The 16,045-nt window shown below is 46.0% G+C and overlaps 1 protein-coding gene across 3 annotated transcripts in view; it reads right to left on the bottom strand.

Annotated features, from left to right (window-relative positions):
* LOC135262324 (collagen alpha-6(IV) chain-like) overlaps positions 1-16,045 on the bottom strand; it is a 66,235-nt gene that overhangs the window by 37,828 nt on the left and 12,362 nt on the right. For 2 of the 3 annotated variants that reach the window (XM_064349294.1, XM_064349296.1), the window contains exon 4: positions 1,338-1,406. In XM_064349294.1, coding sequence (XP_064205364.1) covers positions 1,338-1,406 — 69 coding nt within the window. The remainder of the gene's footprint in view (positions 1-1,337; positions 1,407-16,045) is intronic. The other variant, XM_064349295.1, reaches the window with a different exon arrangement.

Raw genomic sequence — 16,045 nt, 5'->3', positions numbered from 1 at the left:
ATGTAGTTTTTGTTTTTGTTTTTGTCCAAGCAAGCTGGATTCGTTTTAAAATAAGTGGCTCCAGCATGTCTCAGTTGGTATCTTCTGCTCACATTAGCTTAAGTCACCTGGGTTTTTTTTCTGTACAGACACAGGTGGGCCTCATGCTGTGGAATAAGTAGGCCAGGAACCGCTCTGGGCTCCAGCATGGAATTCTGCAACAGGTGAAGAACTTTGAACCCAAGAACAACATTTCCCAAATTTTGGGCATATCCAAGCTAGCCCCTGGATGGGAAACTCATTCCAATTCCAGAAATTAAGAAGGAAGCCTGAAACTACATGTCTACTCTCAGAAAATAAATAACATATGAGCTGGAACCAGGAAAGGAAGTACAGTATGTAGCATGCATTGTATATGAGGCGCCGAGCCTGCGAGAGGAGATATATCACTTTACTCTGTGCCTGAGGCCCCGCCCCCACCTGTCTCAACAGGTAGAGTATGACAGCTTCTATTGTTCCCCTACAGCCCCCCTACTGTACAACCCCCCCCCCAACCTCCCTAAATTACCCTGTCCCCTTTTACTATCCCCCCAGGGGAAATATCTCAACTTGCACCTGAAAATCCCAGAGTAGGTGGAGGGATCTGGGGAGGGGGGGGGGGGGGTATTAAGTATGGCACCACCTGCTCCTTAGGTAAACCCCCCCAATCCCAAATCTTTGAAAGCGTGGATCGATGGTGTAAAGCCTCAGCAGTATTCAATATTTACACTACTTCTCCACAAGGGGGGGCTAGAAAATGCTGCCTTGAGATGGAGCTGATACCTGTGGGTATCACAGCTCCCAGAATCTGGCTCCCTGTACTGAGCATCCATTATCTCACTTGCTTATTCCTGGTCAGGGTCATGCGGGGCCTGGGGTCTATCCCAGCATGCATTGGGAACGAGGCAAAATCAATGCAGGGCCCACACCATTCACTCACACACTCCTGTGAACAGGTAATTCAGACTCTCCATTAGCCTACCCCGAATGTCTTCGGACTGTGAGAAGAAACTGGAGTACTCGGAGGAAACGGGGAGAACACGCAAACATTTGAACCCAGGACCTTCTTGCTGTGAGGTAACAGTGCTGTCCACTGCACCACCATGCTGCCCCTGTACTGAGCAGTGCTGGCACATGGGGGTATGTACGAGACCGGAATGGTGCTGACGGGCCGGGGGGCACTGGAGGCTAGAGCTGTCAGAATCACAGGTGTGCATGCGGTGCGTTCACGCGGAGGCCAGGGCGCTGCCCGTGGGTCGGAACGCAGGACGCACACGGGCACGGCGAGAAGAGAGACGAGACCAGAGACCGATACTCACCCTGCTGCCCTTCTCAGGGTTACAGTCGCAGCCCTCAACGCAGTTAATTCCCACACATGGTATCTGCTGCTGCAGAGAGAAGAAGGGAGACTCCATTAATCAACAGTACAGCGCTGTGGAAGCCTAGTCCTACACATTCCCAAAACAGGGTCCCCCCCACAGTCAACGGCCGAAGCCTTCGCCCTCCCTCTCCTGCGCCATTGTGCTCCAGCGCTCAATTTACAGCAGCATTTTAGAAAAGAAAGGCCTGAAAAGAGATGACAAAGGCCTAATACGCTGCCCCCTCCTCGATGGGGCACGGCGGTGTTGGGTGACGGGTGGCGGTTCACACGTGCAGGTAGGCCCTATAGGGGCCCGCGCCAAACAACGTGATCGAATTCCAGGACTGAAACGGCCCTTCTCGCTTCCGCCAGCGCTCGTCCCCGCTCCTCGGGGAGAACCAATCAGCACGCCGCGACAGCCAATCAGACAAGTGTGACATCATACATCCTTCTTTGATCAGGGCCCTGTGATATGAAACTACTTTGGCTAGAGGAAAGCGATCTCATTGCCGGTGTACAGGGGAGTATAGAATACAGGGGTATACAAGGATATAAAGTGCTTTCAGGACATATTCACCTATTTAGATTTTTTTTTCACATTTTTCTTTTTACTGAATTTACTGTATGTATAAATGAAAACTTAAAGTTTCTTAAGTATTGGTAAGTATTCGCAACCTTTAACAACCCAAAATCAGCTAAGGTGTATGCAAATTTCATAAGAGATCACACTTAAACTTAAATTAGGTCCGCCTGTGTTCATTTGAACGGTTTCAGAATAAATGTCCCTGTCTTTGTGAAGTCGCACAAGTGAAATTGTAAATCAGACCTGACACACTGTCGTGAGTACCAAGCAAAATAAAATAAAAAAAACAAGGCACCAAAACATGGCCCCACCCAGACCCTGCCAAGATCAGGGTGTCCTACCAAACTGAGGACCTGGCTAAGAAGGGCGATGGCGATGCTGACAGAGCCGCAGATCTCATTGGCTGAAATGGGAGAAACTGTCACCAATCAGAGCAGTACTTCAGAAATCTGACTTCTTTGGGAGGCTGAGGCAGTTCTTGAGAAAACCCAACATTAAGGGACTGATTTGCTAAGACCGTTGGCACATGCAAAACCTTTTTGCACACACAAAACTAATAACACAACCAATGATTGGTGCAAAACAAATACCATGACCAATCCCAATTGTTGGTTGGTTTTTCATGGGCTAAAAGGTTTTGCACATGCTAAAGGTCTTAGTAAGTTAGGCTCTTAATGTTGGCTTTTTTCAAAAACTGCCTCACGCTTAGAGTTTGCTGGAATGACAGACCCTGACACCACATGGGAAAGTAGTTTGTGGCCTGATAAAACAAAAATAATTGTTTTTTTTGCTTGAAAGTTAAGGGCTCTATCTGGTGCAAAATTAACACAGCCCATGACCCAGGTGACACCGCCCCTACCGTCAAGCATGCTAGTGCCAAAATTAAGTTATGGGGTAGCTTTTCAGCAGGATGGACTGGGTAGTTTGTCACAATCAAGGAAGAGATGGATCAAGCCAAATACAGGCAAAGCAAAAGATTTCAGGTGGGGGGAAAAGATTCAGTTTTCAGCTGGACAGTGATCCCAAGCGTACAGCTAAAACAGCATGGAAATGGCTTGAAAGAAGTACGGTCAATTGTCTAGAATGGCCAAGTCAAATCCCAGACTTAAATCCCATCACAAATCTGTGGCAATACTTGATGATTGCTGCCTACTGTCTCTCTCTATTTCACTTGGCAGCGCCGGAGGAAATCTACCAAGAGGAATGGGCAAAATTCCAGATATACAAAACTTGTACAGACATAACCAAGACGCACAGCTGTAATTGCTGCCAAGGATGCCTCAGAAAAGTACTGACTTGGGGGGGAGAATACTATGGTACATACTTTTGTCATTAAAAAAATGTTTTGGAGTAAATATAGATATATATATATTTAGATATATAATTTATTTTCTCAAATGTGCTAAATGAATTATGTGAGTTAGAGGGAAATATTGTGCAATCTGTGACAGCAAAATGTGAAAAAAATCCAAAGGGGGTGAACATTTTCTGAATGCACGGAATAGGGGGGTGTAGAAGGCTAGAATAGTGATGGTGTACAGGGTGGCTGAGAGGGCTGTAAGAGGCCCCATTGAGGACTCCCTGTTCTGAGATGCATCTAAACGTGTTAAAAAGGTGGGAAGGGGAAGGGGCGTGTGACAGACTGTTAAAACAGCATGATTAAGCTCACGGGTTAGAGGTCAAGTTGAGGGTTCAAGTTGAGGGTTCAAGTACACAGCACTTCAGTCCTAGGGCGAGTGAAGCGCAGTGCCTGGGATCAGAAGAGGTGAGTGCACAGAAGCCAGAGGTCACGGAGCAGGTAGCCAGCTGGCGGTGCTCTTGCTGAAAGACGTTCCGATATTTAGGCCGTCCCCCGGATCGCCCGCGCCAGAGGGAATTGAGCCAGCCCGCGCGCGACTTCCTGAAGCGCGAGGGCCGGCGCTTCGCGTGAGAAGTTGTGAAATTACGGGACGGCGTTCAGGCCGGGAGCCGCGGTCCAGCCACAGGGCGGTCACATGTTCGCACCGCGCGTGGCATGAGCCGACATGCAGAGCAATTCCACAGACCCTCGGCCTCTTTTCCCCGGGACAGAGCGGAGGAGGCAGCTGGAGAAGAGGGGGGAGCGAGGGAGAAGGTGGGGAGAAGCAGCTCACTCTCTCTCTCTCTCTCTCTCTATCTCTCCCCAATTTTTCTCATGCACTCCTCCTTCTCTCCATTTTTCTCTCCATATCTCTCTTCATCAAACCACAGATCAAACTAAAAATAAAAGGGCAAGAGGGACAGAGAGGGAGACAGCCCCGTAGATTTGGCTGATTTAGCTGTAATTAGTAACTGACTTTTTAGTTTTAACACCAAGCAAGTTCATTTCACATGGAAATATAACATAAATTATATGATTAAGGGGTGAAAACCATGAATCCCTGGGTCACTTCCTTAGTGTAGTGAGATTCCTTCACTGTCTAATAATATTTTCAGTTACATTTCTTTATCTCATGCAGTCAATGTGACATCGTTTTTAAGTGCAGTGTCCATGTGATGACTGCAACAGTGTCTGATTATCATTGCCTTAATCTTCACAGCACACAAACATGCAGGTTAAGATAACCCTGAAAGTTTGTCTGCACTGCAGCTCATTCAGTGCATTACAGGAACACGGGGAGAACTAGGAGCTCTAACAGCCTGTATTATTAAAGGAAAAGATTTGAGGGGTTCTATCTGTGATTAACTGGATACACACACACACACACACACACACACACACACAGTGGTGACAGGAGCTGAATGGAGATTTATTCAGGTTTCCTATTCATGAAAGGAGAAAACGCACTGGTTCTTATGCTCTCCTTATAGAAATGAATACCCTTCATCGCCTAAAGGTGCTAATGGTCAAACATCTCATCTATTGTCCTTGTTCAAATGGACATTTTTGGTTCAGTGAACCTCCACCTTTTCCAAGGTGTTGTGTTACTGGAGAAATTCACTCAAAGGGCTCCTAGACTGCTAGAAACGTGACCATATAGCCCGCTGATGTGGGGGTGGAATGATTAAACTGTGTCCCACACAGTGAAATGTTCAGTGTTAAATCAACTCTGCATGATCCCTACTTGACTCGTATGTACTCTTGTAAAGTTGAATTAACACTGGACATTTTATTGTGTGCTCACTTAGACTGGGAGGACTGATACATACCTGTCTGAGGCAGGATGGCTGTGCAGTTCCTTTAGTTAAAATTACCACTGCACGTACGACTACATAATATTCAATAACTTATGTTACTGGGCAACTGCACATGCACAAAATACTGTGTGGCTAAGTAGATGTGACACAGTGTTTTCCTTGTTGAACGTTTGTGACAAACTCATTGGATCCTGCTCAGATTCTCCCCTGTATATTGGCAGTTAAAGATCGGTTTGAAACGGTGACCGGGGGCGATGTCCTTCTTCTGTCTTTCCTAACGATTTAAGAGCCCTTTCTGACAGCCCCTACAGCACAGTGGCGGTGAAGGGAGATATATGAAAGGGCTGAAACAGGGTCCTCAGGTCCTCAGGGCACACATTAAGCCCATAGCCTCCCACTCGATCTGCTAACCAACAAGCAGGTGCAATGGCAACAGCACATTTAATTCAACGCAAAAAAAGACATAAAGAGACACAAAGACACAGAGACACACACACACACTCACACGCGCACACACACACGAACGCACACACGCACACACCCAGACACATACACACACTACAGGGAATTTTTCCATTTTGTGCACCGATCCTTGAGGCTGTAGCACCATGTGACAGTGATGGATTTTTGGGTTAATTAATGACCTCCTCTTCTCCTCAGCACACCCCAGAGGTCAAAGTCATGCCGCCATTTCTGTGTGGTACAGGCCTGGAATATAAAGATTTCTGCCATACTTCTGCAGGGGAAACCAGCACATGATGGGGCAAGACTTTTGGGTTATTACTTGAAAATTCCCCTCTCGACAACTACTGTTCTCTGACACACCTTCCAGAACCTTCAAATAGCTTCATAATTCATTCTTGTAATATTTTCCAGTGAGTTCTACTGTATTGTGAGACCTCAGTATTATTAAAACCAAATTACCTCTGCCCATCAATCGCTCATTACTGGATAAAAACGATCAGGACGGGCCTGAGCACATTGGGGGGAAAAGGCAAAACGACCCAAACTGCTTAACACATGTCATTCAGAGACTTTAGTGTGCAATATTCAAATTTCCGCCGTGCTCCTGCAGGGCAAAGCAAAGCATTATGGGGCTAGGATTAGGGGTTATTAGGGGAGGATTATCATAAAGAAATACAACCTCCCCCCCCACTCACATTCTCAATAGTCTTGTGAAAAGGCATTAAATCTTGAGTTACAGGCTGCATATAGAGAGCAGCACAAAGGGATAGGGGTGTCCATCACACCCTCCTTTTCTCCCAAAAAAATATGTCCACCTTTCCTTCCTGCACATCTGGCGCAGTCAACACAAACATTACACTCTATGCAAAAAAGGGTCTGAAACAGCTTCAGTTACCTAACCAGGCAACCATTTTTAAATAAAATAGTGTGAGCAGTATTAGTATCACAATCATAACACAGAGTACATCTGGGGAGGTCTAGCCTCAGACCTTGAGATTTTCAACAGTTATTTTAATAAGCCCTGATCTATCGTCTTCTTTGTAAAATGCTTTGGCTTTTCCTTGCCAGTCCTGCTCGTTTCGGGCAGAAAGAGAAGGGAAGTGAAGTTCAAACAGTTAAACATCTCAAGCTATGGCTTTCCCCTCGCGTGATGTAGACCAACTCTGTGAAACGCGTGCGATGTCCTTCTCTTTTATAGACTTGATTCGCTATGTCTCAGTATCTGTGGAAGAAATCAGGCTAGGCTAGGACAGGCACACCCAGTTTCAGGACATGAATGTTCAGTTAACGGCCTTTGCAATGATGAAACTGGCCTCGTCCAACCACTGTGGAGTCGCACCCTCCCTCCATTCGTTCCAGTGTCATTTCACTGGTCTGACGTGACTACTGAGTGACTATATTGGTCATGAACACTTAATCAAGTCAAATACAATGCTACCAAATGTTTTGTAGCCTGCTGATTAATGTCCATCATGAAGCGCTGGACCCATGATCATTCGCACATACAGTAGTAATGAGGGTACATCCTGTTGAATCAGTTAGGATCAGGACCGTTCTAATTTAAAAACACACACAGATACACACACACACATACACACACACACACATATGCACGCACGCATGCACACACATTCGCATGACCCCGACAGAGTCATCAGTCTGCCCTAACCATGAGATTAAGGTTGTTTTCAGCTTCAGGGTGTACTTAGGGGATTTGTACATGCGTTCTGAATTTTCTGTTTGCATTCAGAAGTTTTGTTTGGCACGCTTCACTTCACAAGGCACTTCAGAAGCCAAGCTAACCTGCCGTCAAATAAACCTGCCGTCAGTTTTATTGGACGCTCCCTCAGTGGAAGAAGGCGGGCTGCTCTCGACTCCGACAGCAACCCAGCGCTGACCCAACCCTTTCTCCGCTCCACTAAACACCAAGACCTTTAAAAATGGTTATTTGTGAGAGTGGGAAGTTCTCAACCTGCGCTAAACACCTCTTTGAGGGAAATAACTAGAGGTCTTTTCATCTCTCTGGTCCCAAACCATAGTTTTATCGGGCAATTACCCCCGTTCTCCACGAACATAACTGGAGCTGGCTGAAAGGTATATGACGCAACACACTACCTCCAGAAGCTTGACTGCAAATTTAAGCGCACAAGAATCCCCACACATTTTTAGATGTTTTTCACTGATGTGGACAGAAATGTTGTCTAGTATATGGACGACATAGTCCACACGCAGTATGTACAAAGCCCTTAAACGAGAAAAAACATTTAAGATACCACTCCTGAGGTGAAATGATCAGTACAACCCGGCATACTCTACAGCTTTCACCTGCTTTATCCGGCCTGAACCACAGTCCCCAAAAGTGATGATATCACCCTGACCCTTCCCCCATTTTTTAATCAAAACAGCAGACTATGCATGTTATTCTACCAAACACACTTTGAGTTCCCCAGGGCAAGATTCCCAGCCAGCTGAACCCTAAGGTGTGCCATAATTGCATCAGTCCATGTCCAAAATGATAAGGAGACGTGACAGCTATAATTGCACCGCAGCCTGAATCAATATAAAGTTTTTTCTTAAAGCACTAAAAACCCACAGTCAATACGACTGATAAAGATGAAGCTAAATATTGGAATATACTCTATACACTGCATTATTCCATGTTCATTTCTGAACCTGCGTTGTTCTGTTGTTAATTCCAAAACATCACCACAGTTGTTGGCGGCTTTCCCTCTAGACCAAGTGAAAATCGATATCTAAGTGCCGTGACAGAGACACTGAGCAGTAGGAGGCAGCTCCTCTTTTGAGCCGTAAGCATCCCAGTGCAGAATGACTGCTGAGCCTCAGTCTTGGGCACGCTAAACTTCAGTAGTGGCTAGGGAGAGTTACCAAGCCCCCTCTTCTCTGTGAAGCTCCAGGATTCTATGAAGGGATTAAGGTTGCTATATAAGTACAATTAATTGACTGTTAGTTTAATTGTTTTTAGTCTAGTCTTTTTAGGTGAGGGAGTCTGCCAGGTGTGTGCCAACGCGGCAGGTGAGAACTGCACAGACACGCCCGCCTGCGTCTGCACCTGCCTGCCCCTCGGAAGCCTTTCTGCTGGAGTCGCGACCTAGCCGTCAGGTTCTCTGACCTCCTGTTCAGCTGCCGTATAGCCAATCAGCTTCAGCGCTGTTTTTCAGCTAAACCAGCCGCTCAAAAGTCTGTTTCGGCCGCAGACATGCAAGGAATATTGATATTCCATTGACTTATATCAATGCTTAATCTCCCTCTCTCTCTCTCTCTCTTACACACAAACACGCACACACACTCTCTCTCTCTCTCTCTCTCTCTCTCTCTCTCTCTCTCACACACAAACACATAAAAATGTGTATCTTCCTCTTTCCTTATCATCTTTGTTGGAAGAATCACTGCAGATCTATATACAAAGTAGGTGTTTGACTCATGTGTTCAATCTGACTAATCCTAGGACCTTTCAGTTAGTAACAGGAGGCTCGGAGACATTTTCAGCATCTCAAGCAGTTGTTGCTCAGGTGCTCCACCTTAGCAACACCTAATTCCTGATCTGAACCCAGGTCGACACATAGTAACCAAACCTTTCCTGAATTCACTAAAATAAGGCAGAAACTGTGCTCTTCTCAGTTTCAAAGTATGCTACTGTGATGGAAATGATTACATTGCCTGAACCTCTTCTAACTGCTATTTAATTGGGCGTGATTTCTTTCTGTAATCACTAAACACCTTTATGATACTGGCTTATTCCACAGGATTTGTAATTGTATTGCTTCAGAAGCAATATTTCTTCTTCCACCCATATATTTTTCTTAACATGATTTATTATGTATATATTCATCATTAAATCATTATTTTCCATTACCTCAAACATCATGAATTACCTTACATATTATCAAGGTTAACTGTCACGGAAATTCCTTGCTAGTGATGATCACAGCAAAAAAATCCCTAGTAAAATATGAGATCAGCAGTTTTTCAGCACATGAAGCCAATCAGAGATGGCCAAGGGGGTTTCCACAGGGCAAAGAGGCGGAGCTATGGAAACCCACAAACAGCATTCTGGGAATTTTCCCCTTGGCCCAGTAGCCGGAGCCAGTGAAAGTTGACTTAACACCTCTTAAAACTCCTAATCGGACAGCCCTTTGGCTTCTGCTCATTCCTTAGCCACACGCTCCTGTAATTACAGCGTCTGCCACAGGACTCAAGGGCAGCTATGACACGGTCAAATAAGCTTCCACATAGCTCTAATAGCCTCCCCCATGGGGGACAGGCTCTGCGCTGACAGGAGCAGGGCAGAGGCTAAGACGGGGCCGACAGGTGCTTGACACAGGTACGTCTGCCACACAGGCATTCTGATCTCTGGAGAGATCGGGCTGTGAAACTTGCGTTGTGTCGTGTGAAGGTGACGCACGTGGGTGAACATAACCTGGTCCTGGAGAAGAAAGGATCAAAGGATCACACTGTGTGTAGCATCTGTGTAAGGAGGAGAGAGAATACCCGCATGCCCAGCCATGCAACACACACGCACAGGCAAGCACACAAGCACACACACACACACACACACAGACACGCATGCACACACACTCACACACAACATATTCGAATGAATGATGTATTACTGTGTGGAAAATGTATGACATCCAAGCATACGCTATTTCATTTTATTTAATTAACCCCAAATGATAGAGAGTAACCTGCCAGTCTGTGCCCTTTTGTCTGTCTAAGGAGCCATAGTTAGCGTTTCATGTTCCCACAGAAATATCAGCACCTGCATTCCTGAAAGTTTAGATACACCATCCCCTCGGCAACCCCAGCCCAGCCACACATATATCATTAGCTGGATTAGCTGTTCTGTCCCTTTTTAATGAGAGGGTGCGTCCTACCCCAACCCATAGTGCACCCGGGGCAGAAGCCATTTCAGTCAGGTCCTCCTAAATTTATGGGATGGGTGAGGCATCAGTGAGCTCATTTTTATAGAAGAGGGGTATCAGGATGCCACCACAGTTATTATAAAATGCCATTAGGGCTTCTGCATCCAGTTTCCAAACACTGCATAGCAAAACTTGACATTTCCATTTTTTGTTACAATAAAATACATCCAGTCCTTGCGCTATGGATTTTTAGGTTGAAGATGTTTCAGCTCCATTGCCAGGAATGGCTCCAATCTCAATCGGCAATGGAAATCATGCCTGTTCATGTACAGTACATCTTATCCGTACACACATGAAGCAGCTGAGCATTTCCGGTGTGTTTCAAAGCAGTTCCTGTTCCTGTTCCTGTTCCTGGAGATCTACCATCCTGAAAGGTTTTCACTCCAACCGTAGCAAAGCACACCTCATTCAACAGCGATGACACATGTCTGCCAGCGACTCAAAAGCAACACACACGCTTAGATTCACATTCACCCATTGGTCGTTCCCGATGTTTGCGCCACACGCTGCACCCCGTCTGCGGCTCTGACTGCAGGAGGATTGGGGAGATCTTATCTGCGGAGATTCAGTTTGAACCTCCAAAACATTCCCGATCCCATCTCTTCACAATAAGGAGGCCTGAGGCACAAATACACTTTCGGCTCTCAACCGCTAGCCCTGCTGCATCTCGCTGTGGGTGCACTGGAGTCCACGAGCTCACTGCTGTCTTAATCTGCTCTCAGCTGTGGTAAACCAGGCAGGGCTTAGTGCACCATTACTGTGCTAATGCAACTGTGTGGGTTGTGCCGTGTTTGACTTCCATGGTAATGACAGTTCGGCATTCATTGGGGAGTTCATTCTGAGCGGACTGCATGCTCAAGGCGAGCTGTCAAAACTGAGCATCGGTTTAAGAGGCGATGTGTCCGCTGCAAAACAGCTCTTGTAATACCGCAAGGCCCGTATTACAGGAGCTCCTGTCATGTTTGTACAGTCTGTAAGGGGTGATTTCTGTCAAACCCTGTCTCCGTTTTGCTCTGGAAGGGTAAATGCGCATGCACACACACACACACACACACACACACACACACTTTCCTCCCATCTCTCCAGGGACAGCATGAATGACATAGGGACATCCATTCAGCACAACCAGTACGATAACGACCTCACCTTAGCAATGCAGGGGATATCTAACAATGTGTCCCCGCCCACATTTCTGCCAGCAATGGTGGACTGCCCACAGAGGTCAGCAAAATGGAGATTTCCTCAGTCTTCACCACCACACCTCTGATGACAGATTGACTCAAGCACACTTGCCAAGAAGACTGACTCAGCTGAGACCTCTGTTTGTCATTTTGTTTCTACACTGTCACATAGTGTCCTATCACATTCTAATCTACAGGACCTCTATAGGATCTATAAACCCTGAAGGTTAATATTTACTAGGCACATGCTCTTTTTGCCACATTGAACTTTCACTTACCCTGCGGTCATGAAGGCGCATTTCCAAATGATGAGACTCAATTCTACAAAGCTACCCATAATCACCAGAAACATCAACAAAAGTACATATGGGGCCTCCGGGAGGCACACTCTGTAAAGGCGCTTGTGCCAAACCAGAAGAGTGAGCCTTGCCTCTGGGTGTTGAAGTTCTGGTCATGCCCTTGCTGGCTATTGGCATAGGTAACAATTGGCTCAGCCTTGCCGGGGAATGACAGAGGTTAAGCGGGCTAGTTCCGTTGCTCCCAGTGCTCTCTAGCGGCCACTCCTGGCCAGACCAGGCAACTGCGGAGGCACAAAACGAAAATATGCCGACCTCATTATCGATATTGTTCTCCGACGACGCGGGAAACCCTTCCTCTGAGGACAACCCTTCCTCCGTCAGTACGGAGGGCTGATGACGGGAGATCAACAAGTTCAGGGTTGGGAAAATTATATATATATATTTACCGGCCACTTTATTAGGTACACTTTGCTAGTACCGGGTTGTCTTTGCTGCTGCAGCTCATCTGCTTCAAGGTTCGACATGTAGTGCGTTCAGAGATGCTCTTCTGCATCAGTTGTAATGAGTGGTTATTTGAGTTACTGTTGCCTTTCTATCAGCTCGAACCAGTCTGGCCATTCTCCTCTGACCTCTGCCATCAACAAGGCATTTCCGCCCAGAGAACTGCCGCTCACTGAATATTTTCTCTTTTTCGGACCATTCTCTGTAAATCCTAGAAATGGTTGTGCGTGAAAATGCCAGTAGATCCGCAGTTTCTGAAATACTCAAACCAGCCGGTCTGGCACCAACAACCATGCCACATTCAAAGTCACTTAAATCACCTTTCTTCCCCATTCTAATGCTTGGTTTGAATTTCAGCAGATCGTCTTGACCATGTCTACATGCCTAAATGCATTGAGTTGCTGCCACGTAATTAGCTGATTAGATATTTGTGTTAACGAGCAGTTGAACAGGTGTACCTAATAAAGTGGCAGGTGAGTGTATATCCCAGTTATGATATTTCCTCAGTCAATTTACAGCTACAACAATTAATGATTAAATGCACTGTTACATTAGATATGAATTAAATGCGTATTCATTCTTAATTTGTTAGATGCAGTAAAATAAAATAATAATCAATCAGTTGTTTTGCAAACAGGGTCCTGGAATGTTCCATGTGGGGGGCTTCATATGCCCTCAAAACCCACATTCCACCAAAAAAGAAAAACCTTTTTCCCCCGACGAGGAGCTACTGCCCGTGGTGCTGTGCTTGTGAATGGGGAGGAATGTGTCCTTTTTACTCAGACAAGTTTCTGCAAGGAGCTGGAGCTGCTCTTCGCTCTCAGCTGGTTCACATTTCAGGGGCTCCAGCTCCCCGAACCCTCGACACCCCAAACAACGCAGCTCGACTTAGGGCTCCAAAAGCCCACGGCCTAAGACAATAAGTCCCACCCGCACCCTTTCCAGTCCACTGGGCATGCCCTGTGCGCCGACCCTACTGATCACACGTACTGATCGTACCTGTCAGCGTCAATCTGACAGACCTTATCTTCTGAGAACATTAGACCCATACATACCTGCTCAAAGGTTAAATGTGTATTTTCAAATCATGCATATAAACAATCAATCAGCCTTTACTGATATAACATGTTATACAATGCCCTTCACAATAAAATGGTATCACACATTCTTCGGAGTATGGAGAAATGCAAAGGCAAACTTCCAACAGTCCACATAAAAACACCGGTCAATGGGCAGTTCACAGCCTATGACCACCAGGCAGAGAGTCACCTAAAGAGGTCTAATTTCGAGTCAGTGTGGGGGTAATATGGCACATGCCAGCAGAGGGCACAGAGGTCACCCTCCTTTTTTTAGGGTTAGGGAGGGGGGTGGGGGGCGGGGGGGGGGGGTGGATTTCTGTCTGTGAGCCCTGCAGTTCTAGGCAAGCAGCAGTTCATTATACTGCAATAATGTACATTTCTGCTGTGCAAGTCCCAGCACGGAGGGAGACACATTCTAATCATCTCTCATCATTCAGCATCAGTCAGCCATCGCAGTCGGCTTTCACTTCACTCCTCACTGCAGGCAGAAAATCCAGCCCATAATTCCTCTAATTACTGCCTCTTCCCCAGGGCTGACATCGTCTCGCACAGCAGCCGTGCCTGAGCCGAACGTGAGCGGGGCGACGGCGGGAACCCGCCAGCCCCCCAGCACCCGTGCAGCCGCTTAAACCACGGGGGCAACGGAGGGGGGCTCCAAGGGGGTTTTTAAGAAACGACAACCTGACAAATAATCCCAGTCCACTCGGAGCGGGTGGAACGCAGAGACATCCTAAGGGGACGGGGCGTGAGAATCAGTGCGTAGAGGGCCGGTTTTAAAACCATTAAAAACAGCGTGCTCACTGCAACACAACATTTACACAACTACATATAACAAAATATTGCCTACAAGTACAAAACAAAACAAAAAGAGCAGGCTAAGATAAGCAGTGTGCTTAGCCGGGGTTTAAACGCCAGACAACTGGAACAGCTAATCCTTATTTCACAGATTTGGATAGCTGTTCCACTTGGAATACATTTCTGTGGTCTAGAGATTTAAACCTGAGGGTTGCTTTTACTTGCTGTGTCTGCACTTCAGGGCCTCAACGTTTTATTTTTGAATATCCTTTTTTGTAGGCGTTTTGCACTACAGAACCCGAGTCGTATTTATTCTATAAAGCCCTAAACTTACCCCAATGTCTGCTTATGCAGATTAGCTCGGCTGGAGTTAAATTGGAGTTCCAATAGCTGCCGCTGATGCACACTCTGGCAGGGTAAACCAGTGCATTATCCCACACTGTGCTGCCTATCAGCTCCAGTGAAAGTGAAAGGGCTGGGGCTTTAAGTCAGACTCTCTGCACCCGGCTTGGAAGGGCGCAGCGATCAAATTATGAGCTCTCCACCAGAAGGTTGCAGGCTCATACATCTGGCCAATGTACTGACCAGGAACAGCCTCAGAATGTATTTAGTTAACTATGAGTAGATCTATTGTAAGTGAGGTGACCTGCTGTGTGTAACATTGCCTGTGCATAACACCCATGTATAAGACTGTATAACAGCGGCCCATGATTGGCTGCACAGAAAGACAGTCGTTCGCTGACTGAATGGTTGGGCAGTCACTCATTGGCTGTGCTCTCACTGGGACCTGGCTGCAGCCCAGATGGGGAGTCTACCATTCACACCCAGGGAAACACACACACAGAGCCATGTCAGTCTGAGAACAGCGCACACGCACGTGCAAGCACACACACATACACAGGTGTGCAAACAATGTCTTGTCATTGATTAAACCACATTAAACTTTACAGGTCCATTTAATTTAACATGCTACTTAGCTGGCTTGTCAGGGGACAGCCCTTGCAAAACCTTGAATGTTCCTGGACAAATTACCTCATGCAATTAAACCAAACATATAACAGTGGGTAACTGTATGCTAACTTCCTAGACTGAGGCTTAGCCATGAAAATTCTTACGGCATATTATTTTTATGAGTCAAGCTAAATCAGCGAAGGCTCTCATTTTAGATTAAACAAAATAAAGCAAAGCACTGTGACAGAACCTTGAAAAGGCCTTTTTCCAATGCCAGCTTTTCCTTTTAACAGTACAACCCACAATGAACCGCGACTCTGTGAAACCCAGAGAAAGATAGACTGAGTCAGATTCCTCTCTAAGTAGCTTCCTACATGCCATCTAGGGCATTGCTCCTTGCCACTGTCACCTCAGGCTTGTGGTTTTGAGCATGGGGCTATGCTGTGAATTGTATTGTGACAAATGTTTTGTAAAACATGCTATATAATAATAATAACAATAATACATTTTAGAATTATATTATTACATTTTGATTTAATTTCATCTGACAGCTGAATCTGCAGTCGTGCAAAAAAAAAATGACACGTTGCCAAAAAAAAATCAAGTTATGATACACTCAGTTTCTAAGGTTGCTCAAAAAAGAAAGAAAAAGAAATAAATTAATTATAAAATTCCTGACGGGCGTGTGAGTTTTAATAGCGCGGGTCTGGTGAC

The sequence above is a fragment of the Anguilla rostrata genome, chromosome 9 (assembly GCF_018555375.3).
Source record: "Anguilla rostrata isolate EN2019 chromosome 9, ASM1855537v3, whole genome shotgun sequence".
Classification (NCBI taxonomy): domain Eukaryota; kingdom Metazoa; phylum Chordata; class Actinopteri; order Anguilliformes; family Anguillidae; genus Anguilla; species Anguilla rostrata.
The sequence above is the reverse complement of the archived record's forward strand: the minus strand, read 5'-3'. Positions and strand labels throughout refer to the sequence as shown.